We start from the raw sequence: 21,592 nt of genomic DNA, 5'->3' as shown, positions 1-21,592 counted from the left end.
ACAGGGACAAGCAAGGCTATCGCTTATCAATAAACTGGTCTAATATTTCAAGAAGAAATAACTCATTATACTGTACGCATTAATAAGTTGACCTCTGTGGGGAAATATTCTTACTCACCTCTATGCAGGATCACCTATAAAGCCACAGTCCTGCAGCAGCTCAATAATTAGGGTCTCAATTAAGTAAAGGCTCCCATTTGGAGAAGTTGAGACTCCTCCTTCTCTTTGTGTTCTCTGATAGACTTCCCTGAAACTGATGGTTAATAACCCCCGTCATCACTACCCTAAATACACCTGTAGGTGGCGTTGCTTCACTGAACTCGCTTCAGACCCCCTCACCAGCAGCAACACTTCATGGATGGTGTTTTGCGCACTGGGAGTCTGGATCCACTGAATGAATGAGCACCAGCCCGAGAGCAGAGTGGGGTATCCGGACTGGTTATCCTCAACAACTTTATCCAGCATAAACCCACAAGTGTTACTTTCATAATTATGTTGACACAACGATCTTTTGTGGTGCTTGTGACTTTTGCAAAACTGTCTCGGTTCCGTCACACGGTGTTTGTTATCACTGTGGTTGTTGTTAATCCGTTTGTGTTTGGATGAGTTTGAGCTCCGGTTACCTTCCCCCTGATGGACGTTCAACGCTGCTGCCGCGTCATTACGACCCTGCCTCTGACTCACCCCTGCATGCTGCACGGTGCAAGTTGTCAACAGATCAACTGTTGAGGTTTGAAGAGCGCTGCTGCTGCTGCTGCTGTTTCTGCTGCTGATGCTGCTGATGCTGCTGCTGCTGGGAGCTGTTTGGAACTGTTCGGCACATGAGGGATTCTTATGATCGCTTTTATCCAAAGAAACACATCTGTACGAGCAGAAAGGATCCTGGAGAAGATTTTTTAAAATTCAAGTTAGATTTTTCTCTTAAAACTTTTAAATAATTGTTGCCTGTGCTGTTCTTTCTGTCCTGCTGCATCTATAACGACAGGAATACACCTCCGCATGACTTTCATCTTGTGATTGGCGTTTGCAGATTGTTTTGCTACCACCACTCCCTCTCATCTTTGACCGCCAAACATTCTTGGACCACTTAGGAATGTGTATCACAGGTGAAGTGGATATTTTGGATCGTATTTAAAGTCTGTTTAAAGTCTGTTTTAGGACGATCTCAGTCCTGCAGGTTCTCTGACGCGCGCAGGATTTTTTGTTTTACGCACAGCTGGCCAACTTTGCCTTTACCTCTACAAGCAAAAGACTGATCATGGGAGTATGTATGAGTGCCAAGGGGCTTGAAGAGTCCCAGACCAAGGATGTCTATGGCAGTCAGGGCCAGGTACGGCCCCGTGAATAACCGTGCGGCATCAGCATGCCCTCTTTGCCCAATCAGTCGCAGTGCCTCTCCCGTAACTGCAGCTGGGAGGAGATCCACAACAACACAGCTGACCTCGGCCTTCCTCCTCTCAACTACTACTCCATCCCTCTCCTCACGGCCATCACCATCGCCTGCACACTGCTCTTTCTGGTTGGGGTGGTCGGGAATGTCATGACTATTTTGGTGGTGAGTAAGTACCGAGACATGCGCACAACCACCAACCTGTACCTGTGCAGCATGGCCGTGTCAGACCTGCTCATCTTCCTCTGCATGCCCCTAGACCTGTACCGGATGTGGAGGTACAGGCCCTGGCGCTTTGGGGACGTGCTCTGTAAGCTCTTTCAGTTCGTGTCAGAGTCATGCACCTACTCCACCATCCTAAGCATCACTGCTTTGTCCGTGGAGCGCTACCTGGCGATCTGCTTCCCATTGCGCGCCAAGGCCGTGGTGACCAAAAGGCGCGTGCGTGGACTCATTTTCCTGCTCTGGACAGTGTCTCTGGTGAGCGCGGGGCCCGTGTTTGTCATGGTAGGAGTGGAGCGTGACATTATGGGTCCGCCTAATTACAGTTCAGGGTTAAACGAGACTGATTTCTACCTGGAGGACGGGGACACACGGGAGTGTAAGATGACGCATTACGCAGTGGAGTCAGGCCTGATGGGGGCCATGGTGTGGCTTAGCTCGGTTTTCTTCTTCATGCCGGTGTTCTGCCTCACTGTGCTCTACAGTCTGATAGGCCGCCGGCTGTGGCAGAGACATAGAGAGACAACCATCAACTCACGCGTGGCTCATCGGGACAAGAGCAACAGACAAACTATCAAGATGCTGGGTAGGTTTGGAGAGCGCGTAAATTACGCACAAGCATATGGTCCACATTTGTGAACATTTAGGCATAAAGATCAGTCTATCAGTACTTGTTTGCATCTTAAATCCTCATCTTTTTGCCACCTCTGATTTCCTCTTCCCTTTCTCCCCCTCTCAATCCTCCTCTCACCTTTCTGCCTCCTCCAGTGGTGGTGGTTCTGGCCTTTGTCCTCTGTTGGCTGCCGTTCCACGTGGGTCGCTACTTGCAGTTCCGCTCTCTGGACGCTCCATCCCCTCTATTGTCTGTGTTGTCCGAGTACTGCAGCTTTGTGTCCGTGGTTCTCTTCTACCTGAGTGCCGCCATCAATCCCATACTCTACAACACCATGTCCTGGAAGTACAGGGGCGCAGCGGCGCGTCTCTTTGGCCTCACTGACGGACAGCCTCCACGAGGACGCACAGCCAGCACCGTGAAGGGAGACGGCCCGAACGGTTGGACTGAATCATCAGTCAGTTTTTGAACGTTTGACCGTCAAACTATGAGACGTGATCTGCAAAAAAAAATGGTTCCACATTACGCAGACGTTAAAGCGCTTCTCTCGGCAAGGCAAAGGGGAAAACGCGCACTTGCAATGTGTTATGAGGCATCGTGCGCACAAAATGTCTCTTTACTCTTTATCAACAACATTCATCAAAAGAACTTCGATTTCTTCAGGAAGTCTTATTAGCTCTTCATACAACACACCTCATAAAAGAACGTCCATCAATGAAGTGCAAACATACAACACCCCCTGAAGTTATCATATTCAGCAATGCGTAAAAAAAGCGAGCAGGGCTGTTCATGCTCGCAAACACGCACACACGTATTCATGAATATCTTAAACATACAATTGCCTTATATTGTGTTTAAATTCTGGATGACAAAGAAAGCACTGTAGAACTTGTGGCACTTCTCTGTACTCTTTTATAGAGGGGCAGAGGGGCAGCGTGTGCGTCTGCGTCTGCGTGAGTGAGCTCGTCTGTGTTTTCTGTGCGTAAATGACAGAGGGAGCGCGTGTGTGGTGTCAAGTGCGCCTTTCTTGCCATGATTATATGATTATGAATGTAAAGAGTGTGAGAATGTAAGAGTACTTTGTTACTGTTATTAAATGCTCAATGCCCTGTATCTTGGAAACTCAAGTCCATGCTATGTTGATGCTGCCAAAAGGGACCAATGGGGGTTGGTTTGGTGCGATAATTGACAGAATGCAAACATTTAAACTTCATGTGTCATTATGCCTCTAATTCTGTGGTGGAGCTAAGTCAATTAAGCTGCAGGCCTTCTAAAAAAAACAGGAAATGAGAGTTTGAGGAGGGTTTAAGAGGGTAAACATAAATATGTAGTGTTTACTCATCAATAATAACCAAATTAAACTGATTGGTATTGTGGTAAAACTCAGTATGTCAGCTTTCTGAGCCCAGTGCCTTGTGCACTATTCTGCCATTGTTGATTCCAGCCCACTCAGGTTCATAAATGTCTGGTTAACAGGACAATTTCTTTTGATTACAGAAAACGCTTGAATTCAATGAATAAAAAAATAGGGAGTAGATTTAACATTCATTTTAACATTCATGTGTCTCATTTGAAAAGATATGCAGAGCAAGGCTTCGTGGAGTAATGGTCAACTGTGATAAAATAAGCAAAAAATAATAATGACTTTTCATTATCATCACTCACACTGTCACAATGCAAATGTTAAAATGTAAATTTCCCCTCACTCCCCCAGAACAATTGGATGTGCACAGCCAGAGCAACTTCTTCATTGGTCGAAATCAAACACGCACAATTATCAATGCTTTATGTGTCTTCTTTATGTTTTTGCTGGAAATCTGATCATTTCTGACATTTTCCAATCAAAAGACATCAAGGTGAGACCGCTTGCCTGCTCAATGGAAGCTGTTTCCATGTGACACTGCAGTGCATGATGGTATGCCAACTGAAACAGAAAAAAAATCTACTAAGTGTACCAATCTTTACAAAATGTCACATCACAACTCTTTAAGCCATTACTTGCAAAGCAATGCAACAGATGAATAAATCAAACCAAACAACTGCATTCCATCTTAAGTGTATAATGTGACCTCTAAGGGCATCATTAAACCATGTGGAAGTAATTGTTTTGATGCTTTAACTTGTAAATAGACGCTTTGTAATGCTCTACTCTCACTCAGATGGATCAAAACGCAGCAGCCTCCACTGGATACCAACTCAAAACATGGCCTTCATGCTCTGAAGAATGTATATATGTTGATGAATGTTTCTGGTTGTACATACTGATGTTATCACATAATATTTATAAATGAATCTATGGGATGTCTAGTCATGAAAAGAGTCAAACTATTTTCTTTTTGAAGAAGTCTGTGAATATCTCCTGTATCTGTTGATGATTAAGTCTTGTTAAAGTAAAAAATGGAAAACTCACTTTCTTTTCCTCTTCTTTTGTGAATGATATCTATCTATTGCATATCTGTACAACAAGTGGTCAGACAACTAAACTTCAAGACTCTTTGAAAACCCTAAAAAACTGCAGAAGAGCTGTTTACCAAACACACTAAAAACAAACAGGCCTGTATGAAACAAACAAGAGCACAACTTGCAACATAACTCAATAACATGGCTGTAGTTCATTTTAGTTCAAAGCATTTTAAGATACCAACCATTTTTAAACATTGCAGAATCACTGCAGATACTAACCGCGTGGCTCTTCGGGGGTTAATCCAGAGGGCGTAATACTACGACATGTAGCTAAAATTGGCAACAAACATTTCACTCATTGACGCTTACTTTTACCGTTTCTGACCTCTTACGTCACTTTTACGTCAGACAGGAAGTCTCCAGTGACATTTCAAAATAAAAGTGCAAGCAGAAGTATCCAGAAGACAGGTGATGCAGCCACTGCTGCTCTCAAGGCGTTCTATAACAAGGCTAATAGACTTAGCTATGCATGTTTAGCTGTTTGACAGATGACAAGGCAACAACTTCAACACCTCTCTGGTGGTTTCTTGTGTGGTCTGCATTTCCTCTATTATACTGGTATTATGTGGCAACCCCATATTTCAGCTTCATATCATGGAGCCATTCCAATGTTCCCACAGCCCAATGTCCCCACAGCCCTATGTCCCCACTAGGGCTGCAAACTGTCTCACTACTAAATAAGGGACAGGTGCACGGTGCCATGGTGGTGTGAGCATGATGTGTGAATTCAACGTATATTCTGTTTCTGATTCAACTGGAAATGCAGAAAGTGTGTATATTCCCTTTAATCCTTCCTGTATCATTATGTAACCTCATATGAATAAACCTCAAAGAAACCACAGTTTGGCTCTTTACATAAAAAACAGGCAAAAGAAAAATTTAATGCAAAAGAGGAGTATGACTCACCAAATATACTTTTTCCATGGATACTTTTTGCTGCTCTTGACTGACTCAAGCAGTCTTTTGTCCTTTTGCACAGCCAGAGTTTTTGCAGGACTTGGACTACAACTGATGCACGTGAGGGGGTCTGTGATTGGATGACAGGCGGTGTGTTTGGCACATGATCTGCCACTGCCGTTTTATCTGTTCTAGGATCTGTAGAGTGCAGTCTGCTGTATTTACAAGAGTTAATATAGTCAATAGTCAATATACGGGACAATTGATGTCCCGTATGAAACAAACCAATTTAGCCCAATATATGGGATGTCCCGGCTAATAAGGGACAGTCGGCAACCCTAGTTCCAACATTTCTAGGACATTTTCAAAATTAGGTCTGGTGTTTCTACATTTCCCTTCAGTTTAAGCCCTATCCTTCAACAAGATTTTTTGGAAGCACTTTATAGTAAATTAATGAATAAATGAGTAATTGTATTTTGATTAGCAGCAGCAGAAATTGTCACAATCACAATCAATACAAGAAAAAAAAGGAAGGATCAAAAAGGGTTTTTGTATTGTATTTGTATTAAGTATTGTGTTATTTCAGCAAGAAATAAAGCAACACTCAATCAATAACACAAACTGGGACCTAACATCTTTTGTACTCAAGCAAGCCAGTTAGTGGTAAATTGCAATCACAGAGGTTTGTGAAATTGAGTACAACCCTTGAATAATAAAGATGATAAAAAAAATACACGCAAGGTGTATTAAAACACACATATGGTGCATTGAAAGAGTCTGTTGTATTTCCTGATGTGACCCTGTAACTCTCCATTACGTAATATACATCTCAGTAGGGAGCGATCTTCACAGTGGACACACAGCTGTGTGTTTTCTGTCATCTTAGCTTGCCTTGTACTTTTGCTGCCACAGGGCACAGCTTCATTCTACCACCTCTGACAGCTTCAAAGACACATGGGGCTCATCAGACCCGAGTCACCCCTGAGGTACCCGATCAAAAGATTCAGCAAGATCAAATGAGGACGAAATGTTCAGAACAGCAGGTGTGAGTGTAAGCTATACCACCAGCGGTGAATGATGAGCAGATGATAAAAATCAAAAGTATTGAAGGAAGTGAATTTATTAAACAGAAGCTGGGCTGTTATCTCAGAGAAGATGGTTTGTGGGTGGATGTTAGATGAGGAGAAGGAGAGGTGTAAAACAACAGGGAAGAGGATAAGAGGTCCGTGTTGAAAATAATGTGCAATTAAAATAGACAATAAAACAAAAGGTGAGAGAAGAGAGGTTTGATTAATGAGTCAGACATCATGATAGTTTATTTAGATGTGGGCTGTGCAGGAGAGAGAACGAATTACATTTGGACAAGGAGGCGGGGGATGGAGAGGGTGAAAAGTTAACACCTATCTTTGTGTACCTGTGCATTCATTAATTCCTTTATTTGGTACACAACATAAAGGGTGTTCAAACAGAATTGTTGTACTCCCAAAGCAGCAGGATTGTATTTGGTGCATGGATTGATCAAAATGCTGGAAATGTTCCACTACAGTCTTGGTCCGTGCAGATCTGATATTGACAAAGAGTTATTGTTGATCCTGTGGTGGCGCAGAATGCCAGAGGGGCTCTGCTGGGTTCAGATTGGGACTCTTAATATAGTGATATTTCTGGAGCCTTCTTCTGACAGTGGCACAATATCCTGCTGGAGGCATCCATTTAAACTAACAGCCAATGCTGGCAGCTCTGTGAGCCTGTGTCCGTGCTCTGAGCTTAATACCAACAATGTTCTTATATGCTCACAAAGACAAAGCTAACATGCCAATGCTCAGCAGATATACCTTTTTTTGCAGATCTGTGTGCCCGAACTTGATACTTTATTTTTCAGTGTTTTTTATACTGCATGTCAGTGTCTGTTTACCCTCCGCTTACAGTATATCTCCTAAATGCTGAAGTCTGTTTTATTATTGCTTTACTAAAGCTTTATTGAAAAGATAAGAGAGGCATATTAGACAATGCAATAATAGACTTAACTGTTTAACTTCAAGTCCAACAACATGCACCATAAAACATGTACACAAAAGGTTAGAAAAACACCTCTTCTAGTTGTTGCTGTGGTGCAGGATGAGACAGAATGGAGTGTGCAGAGCAGCAGAATCAAAAAAGCATGAAAACAAATCTTAAAGTAACAAAAACACAGACACACACATTCACTCTGCGTCATTGTAACCTCGGGCGACAAAGGATAAAACTCTCTGATTCTGTAACTGGGATTTTTTGACATTCCAATTATTGACCCCTTGAAGAGTTACATCGTTTGAAAACATAATTAAAATGATTAATCACAATTTCAAAATCTCGTTAGAAATATTGACTGATACTTAGAGACGTTTACAACAGAGCACTACAGGTGTATCTGATGAGAATGAGAGGAGGCTGATTCTGTTCATAAATCTTCAGGGTTGAAATCGATACTGCAATGCAGCTGTAAATGTCAGAGAAACAGTTAGTGTTTTGGCATTAGCAGTGGTTATAGTTTCCACAAGAGTCTGACAGAAATGTTTTTTAAAGTTATAGTTTAAGATGAAAAATGATGATATGGCAGCTGATACAAAATCCCCCCTCTTGTATATACTTGGCCATCAAATGCTTTCAATGGATGACAAGTCAGGACTGCAGTCAGGTCAGTTTAGCACCCAGAGTCTTCTACTACAGAGCCATGTTGTTGTTATATGCACAGACTGCTGATTGGCATTGGCTGTTTCCGAAACCGCCTACTATACTAGCAGTACGTACTGATATGTCCAAAATTCAGTATGTAGTAAGTAGTATGTGAACAAGAGCAAAATCTGCCTTGCGTACTGTTTCCCATAATGCACAGCGCTCGTTCTGCTTTTTCTTTTTCCTTATTTTTTGACGGGAGGAAATCCGTTTTTGGGTGCTGTGAAAGTTATCAAATTACATATAAACCACTTCCTAACTTTTTAAATCATAAATGGATGCTAAATAAGCTTTTTATTTATCGGCTTCGCCGTTGTTTACTTCCGCTTTCCGAAACCAGAAATCCAGCGAAGTCTGGCTCAGCATGCTGCATGAAAGATCGAACAGAACAGTCATACTACATACTAAATTCAAACGCAGTATGTAGTAGGCAATACCTACTGCCTACTACATTAGTAAGTAGTATGTAGCAGGCCGTTTCGGAAACAGCCATAGTCTTGCTGATATATGCAAGGCACCCTGAAAAAGGCATTGTCCCTTTTTTTTCTTTCTTTTTTCTTTTTTTCTTGTCTGCATATATATTTCTGGTTTGTGTCATGTTTGTCACAAACTGTCAAATATTAATGCAATTTATTCTTGCAGCAAAAGAGAAGAAAGAAAACATTTTTCTTCTGTGCTTGTGACTGTGCATGCGACCATCACCATCCCTCTTAGAACTCTGGAACTATCTTTTATTGACAGCTAATATCATGTTCTGTAAAAGAGGGCGTGAACACCTCGGTGGACCATGAAAAAAAGAATAAATTAAAAAAAGAATACACAAAGATATACAAAAGGACAGGGAAAGAGAAGGAGAGAGAGACCTAAGACACTTAAGGCTGATTTATACTTCTGCGTCTCCCCTACACAGCAGGGGCTGACGCGGACATGAGCCCCACATACTTGTGCGTCGGTGTGTCCGTGTCGCGCAGCAATTCTCCACCGAAACGCCTGAGGGCAGTGCGGCCTCTCTGATAGCCGGCCGCCTGCTTCCGGTCCCGCTACGATCTCTGTTTACTTTTCCACAGAGTTTCAGAGCGTGTTATGTTAATCTACAGCTGATACATGTTGCTGTTTATCATACAGACATGATTACATGAAGAATAGAGAGGAGGAGATGAAATACACGGCCGATGTGCGGCCGATGTCCGGGATCCCGGAAGTGTTGTAAATGTGGGAAAGACAAAGCCGCCGAACGGACCAATCATAGAGCTTGCGGTCCACGTCGGCTCTACGGGGAGTTACATTTTGGAGGAGGTGCACGTCAGTATAAATCAACCTTTAGATGGAGTTGTCCTAAAAAAAGGCATTGTCCTAATGACGGCATATGTAGCTCCAACACCTGTATGTGTTCAGCATTGAGATGCCTTCCTAGATGTGTAAACTAGCCATGTCAGGGGCACTTATGCACCCCCATACCATCAAGGATCCTGGCTTTCGAACTGCGCACTGATAACAAGATCGGTGATCCCTCTCCTCTTTAGTGTGAGAAATGTGGTGTCCAGAATTTCCAGAAAAGTCCAATTTAGACTCATCAGATAAGACAGGACAGTTTTCCACTTCACCTCCCGGCTTGAATGTGCTTGGGCCCAGAGAAGTCGCCAGCCTTTCTCAATCATGTTTTCTCTTTGTTTGGTGCATTTGTGGATGCATCAAATGACTGTTCAAAAAAAGCTATTTTTTTTTAAGTGATTCAGAGCCCATGCAGTGATTTCCACTACAGAGTCATGTCTGTTTTCAATGCAGTGCCCCCTGAGGGCCTCAAGATCATGGCCATCCAGTATTGGTTTTGGACCTTGTCCTTTTTGTACAGAGATTTCTCTAGAAACTCTGAATCTTTTAATGATAATATGAACTGTGGATGATGAAAAACCTAACATCTGTTGAAGGACATTATTCTGAAATTGTTGAACTATTTGCTCATAGAGTCTCTCACATAGTGGTGAACCTCTTTCCATCTTTACTTGTGAGTGACTCATGTTCTCTGTAATGCCTTTTTACACCCGGTTACGTTACTAATCTGTCGCAAATGAACATCATTAGATGTTCCTCCATGCTTTTTTAAGCATTACATAACTTCTTTTAGTGTTTTACAGTGCTTTACAGTGCCCTGGCATTTCTTGAATTGGGGTTGTGTGTAGTCGGGTTCATTTTGCACAACAAATATCTATACATGTATTGAAAGTGTGACAGAATCTTACATTGATCTTTAGAAAAGACACTTATAAAATGAACAGCAGTGGAGAACAACTTGCCCCCTATCATGGAGAGAACACGGGTGGAAGAACATCACAAGATTCTTTAGAACACCAGCACAGTCAAAGTATCATGACACAAAGTGTTGGAGATTATGTGGAGTTGATAAAGCTGACCATTTCCATGTTTTTCTGGGGTTGTCCCTCCATTGGTAGCTACTGGCAGGAGCTTAAAGGCACTATGAGGAGTTTTTAACCAGCTGAGAAACAAACTGAAACCAACACTGATGCCTCTTTATGACTGTCAAAAGCAAACAAAACCATAAACAACAACACTGATACCTTCTCTGTTGTCATTTTTAAAGCCTTAAACCACTCAGAGGGGGTAGGTGTCAGACCACATGATTGACATTTGGCTTTAGAAACATCCTTTTTAGGCTGTTTTCATGTCAAATAATCACATTGAGTGATAAATCTGGCTGTTTAAAGACAGCAGGGTGAGGTTTTTATTGAAAACACTACTTTTGCATGTACAGAACAAGAGATAAGAGGTATCACTTTGTCCACAAGGGGGCGCCAAAATTGATATAAATCAAAAGCTCCTCACAGCAGCTTTAAGAAGTGTATGGATAAAATACTGAAGGTAAACCTTCCACATACATTTGAGGTATTATACCTGGGGAAATTGGACATCAACTTTACAAGATTTGGGGATAGACATATTTATAGAATAATGCTGATTGCAAGTAAAAAAGCAATTACTAGAAAATGGAGGACGAATGAGGCACCTAAGGTTGAGGACTGGGTTGAGGTAATACACAATATATATGTGATGGAAAAGCTAACTTTGTCTTTGAGACTGGAGGTAGATAGATTTAAAAGAATTAAGGAAAACTGGATGGAGTACATAAAACCAATTGGATCAGATTTTATCTGAGATGTACATTGTGGAAAGAAAAACCTAGTTCATAGCTACAGAAGTTGGAATGTTTTGTTTCTTTTTATTTTATTTTACTTTTTACTATATTCGCTATACTGGTAACATAGTAAAATTCTGTTAGTCGAACTGGCCAAAATACATGGTAGAATGTAAATAACCACTTTGTCCTGGGCATAATTTTATTTTTGTACATGACAGGTACGGTCATTCTTTTTTTTGATTTAAAGTAAAAGACTGAGGAAGTATTTTACTTTCTTTTTTTTGAGTGTCATGTTTAAGTTGAAGATAATGCATTTGTAAAAGAAAATATAAAAAAAAAAACCTCTCAGTCATTGGGTACCAACTGTATATAGAGTGTATGGTATAATGTTCAATAAAAAGAAAAGAAAAAAAAAGAAAAAAAGAAAAAAAAGAAAAGACACTTATAAAAAATTTAAATTAGAACCCAATGTAGAATAATGCTTGTGTATGTAGCAGTGTTGTAATGAAACATCCAAAAGTCAAAGTCAGAAAAAAATCAAAACATTTATTGGGCATAAATATATTATATATACGCTACCGATACAGTTACGTCTTACATACATAGGGTAGTATTTGCAAAAATCTATACATTAAAATTGATATGGCAGTTTCTTTTATATAATGCATATGAAATTGTCTAACATTTACAATACAAGAAGAAATGCATGAATTTCTTTTTTTTCAATTCGTAGACCATGACAACATTGGAATGTTTGTTTTTTTAATCGTGAGGTAAAAATATGTTTCTTTTTTTGTCTCGCTTAAAAAATAGTTAAATACCTGTGAGTCTCTGTGTGTTTGTCAAATCGCCAAATTCTCAGTCAAAATCTCTACTTACTGTAAAACGTACAAAACATAAACAAAAAAAAAAAATGAAAGAGAAGAAAATTAACTGATCAGAAGGCACAGACGTGGGGTTTGCTGGGCAAAAAATTGTCTCTCTTTCTCGACATACCCGCCAAATGTGCAGGACCTGCAGGGTGGGGGGCGGTGCGGGGTTTGGGAGGGCGGGGCGTCTATAAAAATCACCAGCATTTGAAAATTAACAAAACAAAAAACATCAAAGCACATGTAAGGGAGTACCCTGCCCATAAACACAGACTTTCAGTTAACTCTTTTACCTCGGGCTGAAAAAACACGACTGGCCTGAGCTCGGCCACAGTGAACCTCTGCTCTCCCAAACGAGCATTAAGGCTTGGAAAGGAGGGGAACATTGGGGGGCTGTGGGTGGGCAACATAACGTCAGGGATTTAGGGACAGGACACGTCACACATCACCTGTCGACTACAATGCGACAGGAATGGTAGACGTAATGAGCACGCCTGAAAGAGGCACCGTACTCCCTCTGAACTTCCTTTGTTGCTGTAGTTTGCAGTAGGGAGCAGGGTGCCGTTTGAGAAGCACAGAACCGCGCTTCAGTAATGCCAATGTCACAGTGACGCCAACGACACAATAATGCCAATGAATGTAACAGAGGGCGTTGGCAGTAGTGTTTGGAACGGAGCGATGGACCTTGTGTCTCCTCTCGCTCGTATTTAACCTCATCAATGCTAATGCTCGGCATAAAAAAGTGCTTCAACTCTGTTAGTCATAATGTATTACCATCTCACTCTATAGCTCTATAGATATCTCTGTATATCATCTCTTAGCAAAATACTGGATACAAAATACTCACTACTGCTATACCAGCACTAGCCTGAACAAGGAATCGTCAATATTATTATTGTCGTCATCCGCCTGCATGATTGTTTTTGCCTTTTTTCCTAAACTTTCTGTGAAATCAGGCTGTGTTACTCTCCTCCAAAAGGGGGCTACACATTTTAAAAATGGCACATTTTGCTTTACAAAACAAAATAATAAAAGATAATATGAAAAGAAGCATAATCACAGATCAAGTTAATGTTTTTTTTTCCTTTTGAGAGAATAATAATAATAATAATTGTAATGCTGTGTCGTTACAGAGGAACATCACAGAACCCTTTAGACGACTGCGAACGCAACATCTAGTGGACACAGGAAGCTTGCGCTTTGGCAATAAAACAGTAAAAAGATATCAGAAGCTTCATTATAACACTAATCATGACAAATAAAAAGCCAAAGGCAGCGACGTTTATCCCAATACAGGTGAATTGAACTGACCTTAAGGCCCGGCTTTGCTACATGTCTCTCTAAGCAATACAAGAACTGCTCGGCTGTGCACGACCGAGACAGGAGATGAAAAAAAAACACACACAAAGGCATTTGGTTACATGTTTGAAACGGCAATGATAACTGCAATGCATGGACTGATGAGCTACAGGTTCCCAACAGCTGTAAGAGAAATACTTAAAGGGTTACTGAGATAAGGAATGCTGGCCTTAATCATACAATCTAACATACATCCATTAAAAAAAAAATTAAAAGAAAAAAACATGCTACAAGGAAAAATTAGTATATAACTACACTTGTCTCTTAATCTTTAAACAATAAATAAATGAAGATTGCACTGTAATTGGCATGTAAAGTACTGTATGCAAATATATAGTATAAATAAAACCTAGAAAAGAACTCTACCTTAACTTTCCCATCAACTTTGGCAAAGGTATTTTGAGCTAGTAAACCACTTTGCTTACTGACATACAGGAGCAAGGCACAGCATAGACAGAGGACGAGATACAGCATCAAAAAAATGACAGAAAAAAAGAGAAAGAAAGAAAGAAAGAAAGAAAGAAGGGGAGGGAGGAAGACAGAGAAAGAGAGGCTGTTATGATGATGATGACGACAGCAATGAGGACGACAAGTTAGAGCTCCCCTCTGTAAGGCCTTTTCCCTGAGGTACGTTACAGGCTGCCAATCAGAGCGGAGAGGCGGGGCTTAAGTTCAGCCCCACCCCTCGCCTAAACCCCCTTTTCCCAGCCTATCCTTCTTCCCTCGTACCCCGCCTGATAGAAAGAGACATGTTAAGCATTAATCACACAGGTCAGGGTGACTTCTTTGGATAAACAGGGTGTGTATCGGGCTGTACCTTGGCTTTGTTTTTCAGGTCAGGGGTTTTGGGAGTCAGGCTGGAGGTCAGGGGGTGTCAACATGTGTCAGAATGCCCTGTTCTGTCTGCTGAGTTGTGTTCTGTCAAAGGCTTGTTTGGTTAGTGAACATTAGTTCAAGTCACTGGAGAACATGACGGTCTGCAGCGACTCTGCAGCGACACTGCAGACTTGCTACTGCTCTGATTACATGTCGATAAAGCACCTTTTAGAGAGAGAGAGAGAGAGAGAGAGAGAGAGAGAGAGAGAGAGAGAGGAAATGTAGGAGGGAGTGCATGGGATGGATCGAAAGCAAGAGAGGAGCAGCCAGAGCAAATGGTGATTATGGGTAATTATGTGCAGGAGCAGAGAGAAGAGAAGAGTCTTCAAATGTATCGATTCACAGACGAGGTGGAAGGATAAACTACAGCTTCAGCGCTGCTCCGGCTAGATACATTTCAAAGGGGGGGGTAAGGGTAAGGCTAAAGCGAAACGCTGATAACTTTCCTGGTTAACACACACAGCCCTGAGAAGGGCAGCTAGCTGGCAGGCTGTTAGCACCTCTGGGTCTGCGGCTAAAGCTACAGATAAACTGGCTAGAGCGATGAGATGGTCAAAAACCTAAAAGGACTGACAAAGAGCCAATCAAATGCCAAGTCAAGCTCTTTCCTGGTATTTTGCAGCCAATCAGGATCGGCCAGTTTATGCCCCACCTACGAGAGTTCATCATCTGATCCAAGACCAGTGTTTAAGGGCTCCTTCACGAGATGCTGAACTGACCTCAGAGCTGCTGATTGTGAGCACCTAGAGTCGACTTTTCTCCCTTTCACACTGTAGTTCAGACCTTACATTGCCATCACTTATATTACATCACTTCTATAGCATCATAGATATTTGTTATAATATATATTTATATATTGTGTGTATATATATTAGATAACTGGTTTTCCATTCTTTCTTAGATATAATAAAATCACAGGATAGCAGCATCTTACACCACACATGAATTGCATCACTTTGGTAGCTGAATGAATGAGTGAGTGATTGAGTGTTAAAAGCTGAGCGGATATGTGATTGACTTCTTAGGAGGAGATGTGTGTTTCCGATGTCATTGCACAAGTGTTATTGTATAGTGTGCATGTGTGTGTGTGTGTGTGTGCGTTGTGTCTCTGTCAGCCTGTGTGTGAGAGCAGGTGCAGATTGCATGAGTTGACTGACAGCCTGTAGAGTAGTTACAAACTGAGTTATTATAAGGTATGAACGGCTAAAGCTTTGAAGGCCTACATTGGAATATGGCTGAAATGAATAAAGACTGCAGCAAAAAAAAATAAAACGCAATTACACATTGTAAAAACAAAACAAAAAAATTAAGGCAATGACCGTCAAGAAATATACACGTTTTCTAATCTTGAATATGTTTTTAAAAAGATACAAAACAAAAACATGCAAGTCAGTCTGAGGAGCATCTGCTTTGCTCACAGCTATTTTAAGGCTTGATTATCAGTTTTCTTTCCCAACCGAGGTGCAGCTAAGACACGGCTTCCCTCGACAGAAATCCTTAACACATGAGATGGACATTGATACAAAGACAACAGAGACACAGAGAGAAATGAGACTGATCCAAGTGACGGCAGAAGACGGGAAGAACAAAGTGAGGAAAGCCAGAATCGGTACTTTGACTTAAAAATAAAAAAAATCCACAAACATAGCCTTAGAAGTACATCTCAAGTGTTTGTTTTGATTTCATTTGCTTCTTTCATAGACTCTGTGATTTTTCTTTCTCTTTCTATCCTAAAGTTAAATTCCCTCACTTCATGAAGAAGTACTGTAGCAGGCAGGCGATGAGGATGGAGAAGCCCGCGAAGACGCACACGATGAGCGCGGCGAAGCGCTCGTCGCTGGAGATCAGGCCCACCCCTTTGCCCGCTTCCACGGGGCAGAGATCCCCCGACGACGCCGTCTCTTGGCGACGAAGTGTGAACAAGGAGGAGGGACTCAGCGGCCCGCAGAGTTCCTGGCACGTGTCCTGGCAACGGCGGCAGGCTCCCACGCGGAAACGGTAGTCTGTGTTGCACTGGAGGCCAGAGATTTGGAACATGCCCTCCTCTCCCTTAAAAACCTAGGAGTTGAAAGAAAGAAGCTTTTAGAACAAGATTCTAAAAACATACACAGTTTGTTTTTCTCCTTTATGAAACACAAATAAAAGTAATCCTTAACTTATGAAAGAACAAAAAAGTTGCCTTTTCTGGTGTGTGCTGCTTTTTTTTCCTCATAGGACTGCTTGTTTTCAAAAGTGTATGCGTGGTAGAGCTCCCCCTACTGGCTGCCTGCAGTATAAGTTGTAAACCCTGCTTCCATGATAACAGATGGGACTTTTGTACAAGTCAAAGTCATTTTTTTCTAACATTACTTCTGACAATAGAGTTATGATCATTATTCTTAAAATACCGGTTTAATGAAAGGTGTAATACGTATATAGAGGTTTATTTGGGAGAAGCTCATCAGTAGAAACACGTGGACTGGTTTTGATTTAATTCTAAAAAGTGATTGGAGCTGGCTTGCAGCTGATAAGCTTTTCGTGCCCATAAAGGCAGATGATCATTTCCAGCTTATTTAATTAGAACTGGATGTCACATAATTTCCTGCTCCCTAAATGTTATCAAATTGAGATGCTGGCCATTGGCCCGGTTTCAGCTGGAAACCAGTTCAATCATTGAGCTCTTGCTCTACAAATGTATGATTTTCTAGGATTGCCAGCCAAGAATTTTAATGTGGTTTGATCCTGCCCTATCTGAGGAGTATATTACAAAATCAGTCATAGCATGTTTTTACATCTTAATATGTGGTAACAATCTCTTTAAATGCTTTGCCTGATTGTCCTCCTGCTGTTTCCTTTTCATTACATCTCATTTCATCATTTTCAGGACAGACTGCAAAGCTTCATCAGGCAAACATTCGCAGTGTTATTATACTACCATCATGAATAAAATCTACTTGTGTTGATCGATAATTGGAACAATCAGAATTCCCTTCATCCCTTGTTCATGAATGAATTACTACCACTCAAATTTGAGTGTATGCAGGCACCCCTCATTGTGAGAACAAAGGATGCCCACAAACATTAAGGGTAGCATCACAAAGATGCACTGACAGCTGATACATCCAGCATCATCCGTTCCTATATGCACACATACGTATACCCACAGCTGCAGTTTTGTTCTCTGGTGAGTATCAGCATTGGCTCCCTCCAGTGATTCAGTAATTCAATAACAGAGAGTCAAACGGCTCCGAAGACAAATGCCTTTTGTCCTCTTCTCAGCTTATCCCTCCAACTGCTAGAAAATCGAACCCATATTTCCGAGTGGAACAATCTTTCTTTCAATTCTTTCTGTGTTGCAATTCTCGTTAAAGCTCTTCAGTGCTTTCAATAAATACTCGTGGCACTGCAGATTCCTTTGACTTCAGAATCTCTCACAAAACAGGTAGTAAGGGAGACAATTTGTGTCTAGGTGTGAGAGGCTGAGTGCTCTTTATTACCATCACCATCAACGCAGAATGAATTTTCCCCCCTCTTCAACGAGATTAGGAAATATCCTTCTCGTACTTAAACACCCCTCTACTAAAATAAGACTGAACTGAATATCTGAGGAGGGCTTACAGAGAAGCTCTCATATGTCCTCATATGACTTGTTTTTCTGTCTGTGTGAGAGACCAACCTGTTTGTATTCTGACTCGCGTCCCACCAGCACCTGCAGCACGTAGCTCACAGGGTCTCCTCTCATTGGTGGGATGGTCTCCCATGTGACCTCGCACACGTTCCCCTCCAGCTGATGCACTCGAGGAGCTGTTGGAACAAACAGTTTTAATCAAACGCGGGAACATACAAAAGGAAGTGACACAATGTTGAAAAATAAATACATTTGAGCCTATTTGAAACCAATTTACAGTTATTTACAAAAAAAAAAAAGAAGTGCAGTAAAAATAAGTTAATCACTTCTCTCATACATAAGAGATATTTCCAACCACCTTTTAGTTTTAGGTACTACTATCTTCTGCTTACAATCCAATGCTTTATAACACACAGGAATAATGATCAAGCAATGTAAAATTGTGTTTTTGCTTTAGCTGTGTGGGCAAATATTAGACAATTAAATGAATGGGCGGTAATCGTGTTTCCTAGACATGATAATTGTTTTGCACAGCAATAATTTCCTTTGGGTCTAATTATATAATTTTCACCAGCAGTAATAACACACAACATCAGTTATTCATTTCTGACTGCAGTAACTTCTTTTCTAAATATAGCATACTTTTAGCAAACTCATTCTTGTTTTGAGTCTCTCTCCTCTGTATTGTTGTGAATGAAAGCCGGTCTGCTGAAAACTTACAGAACTTTTACACAGGTTGTAATGTGCCTGTTTATGGATACGTCAATGCTTTGCTACACATTTACAGCCTCACAACCAGTATAATAATACATTCTCGTTATATCACCTGAGAGGATATTGGTAACTGTGATTGCTGCGGCTATAACAAGCCACCGTCTCTCAGTTTACAGCTAGGGAGGACTTACAGGGGGCAATAATCATCAAGCAGGACTACAGTAAACATGTCAACAGGAACAAAACGCCTTTTTGGCATTACAAGGGAACCATTCAGTGTAGCTTCAAAATGGCTGCAGTCTGTTGCAGCAACTACTAAAGATTATAAACTTAGAAGGCGGGAATTTTTCATCACCAAATAACCACGGGTTGCGCAATTCAAACTTGCTAGAGATAAGTTATGAGAAATTTAGATCCAGGGCTCTCAAGTCTCACTCATTGGGCATGAGACACATGCATTTCAACGTGTTCCCACGCTCACACGCCACACTTTGTATTTCTCAAACAGAGTCATTACAAGGACAATGCCAACCAAGTTGCGCCGCTTTTCTTTAAACTGTGGAACAGGTAGGAATCAAGGGGGGTTTCCCTCAGAGTTCAGAATGAGCTTGCCACGCACCAGCTAATCAAAAAGAAAGAAAGTAATAAAGCTACCCAACAGCCAATCAAAAAATAGCATCACTGTATCTGGGTAAAACAACGCATTATGCAAACATTATGCTAGCAAGGTAAATGATTGAAATACCAAATAACACAAGCTAGGTAAGAGTTCGCTTTATTTCCTACTCATTTCAAACTTTATGAATACCAACCCTGACCAACACATGTCAAATTAATACCTTTGAATACTAAAGATAAGTAGTTATACATTTGGTCCCAAAACACTTACATTTTTGGAAGTTAAACAGAATTTGCAACATTATTTTGACTTGCATCAAAAATCAGACAAAACAGCATTTGTCTCAGTTTTTACCTTTGATGGCAGGGGGAACAGACTTGGTGGTACAGAAGGTGTGTGTATCAGAGAAAGGACCCTCTCCAGCATCACTGATGGCCTGTATTCTGAAGCTGTAGCTGCTGGACTCTGTCAATCGCTGGACTTTGTAGGTGTGGCTGGGACCGCGGTAGATCGTCACAAACCTAGACGGGGAACAAAATGATAAAAAATGGTGAGAAAATGAATCAAAAGTTGAGATTGAAATTTGTAAATATGGGAAAAATAGTCTGGGGGACCAACTGAGACCATATGCAGGACTTGATTGGCTCATTTTTTGATTAAGCGTCCATACTCATCACAGCAGGCATAACCATTTAAATGTGCTTATACACAGTTCTCATAGGTGTATGTAATCACTAGGCCAACCTTGCATTTTCCATTCAATTTTTTCACCTAAAAAATGTGCCTTTACTTTGTTTATTCTTAACTTTATTGAATCAGATTTCATTTGTGACGCCAAAAAGAGTCTTCATCTGGAAAAAGAGACCTTGAAAAGAAACAGGGATACTGACAGGCAGGCAGAGGAATACATCTTAACAAAGATAGCAGTGATTTATAAACACAGAGGACCAATACTGACAAGCTGAAGTCACAGATCTGATAATAACTAGCACCAAAGAAGTTTCTTGACGGCTCGAAGGACAGATTGATGGTCTGGAGGAGAGATGATAAGTGAGCGAATGACTGCCTCAAGGAGAAAATGGGGATTTGAGCAGAGAAGTGGTTATTTATCGACGCTATCAGCTTTGCAGCAAAATAAGGTAGAAGTCGGGAGAAGCAAGGGAGGAAGACAAAGGTGACGGGGGCAAGTGAGAAGATAGGAGGCAGAGATAGAGGAGGGAAGTTTGAGCAGGATATGAAGGAGAGGAGAAATATAGGAGGAGCAGAGGCGAGGTAATTATAAGTGTGGGGACAGTGATGGAGGATCAGCGGTGTGAAGAAAAGAGATGGGATCGAGTGAGAGAGGTCATGGTTTAGTCGAAGGCTATAACTCCTGACGAGCTCTTTATGTCGCTGCACTATAGAGAGGTGATGTGTTCCTCAGGCTGATATATGATGCTGTTAATCCTTTGGCTTACAGCACGGTCTTACAGTGAGCACACACAGACACCGAGAGCTGTTGGAGTTTGTTCAGGAGCTGCAACGTAAATCCTACACATCTGTTAACGCTTAGCTCACACCAAGTAAGGAAATAAGAAGCAACTTTTATATGCAATGCCAGAGACGATAAACAAACACACTCACAAATACAAACACAGTAGACAGGCAAGAACTGCATCCTTAATCCAGAGCTAAACAAGCTCACCAGTTTACCCCAACAAGGAGAGGAAACAGAGGTTACAGTTAGTTTTTTCTGCACTTATTTCTAAGAATTTTATGTCTCCCAGGGTTTAAAAAACACCTCTCACTTTGAGCTATCTACAAGCAGTCTCTTATCAGACAGGCACAGAAAATAGTGTCCAAGCTGACCCACATTCTTCACTGAGAGCTTCAGCTTTTACACTCGGGGAGAAGATCCACGGCCCCTTAGACAGGGGCTTGACCGCTATAAGTATTCATTTCTGCCTTGTTCCATTTAATCCTGAACATCAGGTGATGTAGGACGTGCCAGAGGGTTGTGCAACATGTCAATACATCACTGCCATCAGAAAGTGTTCATACACAGCACCGAAGACACATTAAGGAAGTACTGAAAAAAGCTGCTTTTTTCTGATTCTA

General features: G+C 41.3%; 3 protein-coding genes across 10 annotated transcripts in view; 1 reads left to right on the top strand and 2 right to left on the bottom strand.

The window, feature by feature from the left end:
- Positions 1-5,018, bottom strand: part of pld1a (phospholipase D1a) — a 56,203-nt gene extending 51,185 nt beyond the window's left edge. For 2 of the 7 annotated variants that reach the window (XM_034675011.1, XM_034675008.1), the window contains exons 1-2: positions 4,871-5,005; positions 2,364-2,724 (exon numbers count right to left, since the gene is read on the bottom strand). The gene's annotated coding sequence lies outside the window, so the exon portion shown is untranslated. Of the gene's footprint in view, positions 1-1,966; positions 2,114-2,363; positions 2,725-4,095; positions 4,150-4,870 lie in introns of all 7 variants that reach the window. The other 5 variants (XM_034675006.1, XM_034675010.1, XM_034675007.1 and 2 more) reach the window with 5 other exon arrangements.
- On the top strand, positions 465-4,633 carry ghsra (growth hormone secretagogue receptor a). Its single transcript, XM_034675014.1, has 2 exons — positions 465-2,198; positions 2,381-4,633. Exons 1-2 carry the CDS (start codon positions 1,364-1,366, stop codon positions 2,692-2,694), a joined length of 1,149 nt encoding a protein of 382 aa, XP_034530905.1. The 5' UTR covers positions 465-1,363; the 3' UTR covers positions 2,695-4,633.
- A 6,959-nt stretch (positions 5,019-11,977) lies between the features above and the next one.
- fndc3ba (fibronectin type III domain containing 3Ba) overlaps positions 11,978-21,592 on the bottom strand; it is a 125,148-nt gene continuing 115,533 nt past the window's right edge. Inside the window, exons 24-26 of one of the 2 annotated variants that reach the window (XM_034675755.1) lie at positions 19,850-20,016; positions 18,211-18,338; positions 11,978-16,613 (exon numbers count right to left, since the gene is read on the bottom strand). In XM_034675755.1, coding sequence (XP_034531646.1) covers positions 16,302-16,613; positions 18,211-18,338; positions 19,850-20,016 — 607 coding nt within the window. In that variant the 3' untranslated portion in view covers positions 11,978-16,301. The remainder of the gene's footprint in view (positions 16,614-18,210; positions 18,339-19,849; positions 20,017-21,592) is intronic. The other variant, XM_034675756.1, reaches the window with a different exon arrangement.

The sequence above is a fragment of the Notolabrus celidotus genome, chromosome 22 (genome assembly GCF_009762535.1).
Source record: "Notolabrus celidotus isolate fNotCel1 chromosome 22, fNotCel1.pri, whole genome shotgun sequence".
Taxonomy (NCBI): domain Eukaryota; kingdom Metazoa; phylum Chordata; class Actinopteri; order Labriformes; family Labridae; genus Notolabrus; species Notolabrus celidotus.
Note: the sequence above shows the minus strand (reverse complement) of the source record. Positions and strands in the feature narration are given on the sequence as shown.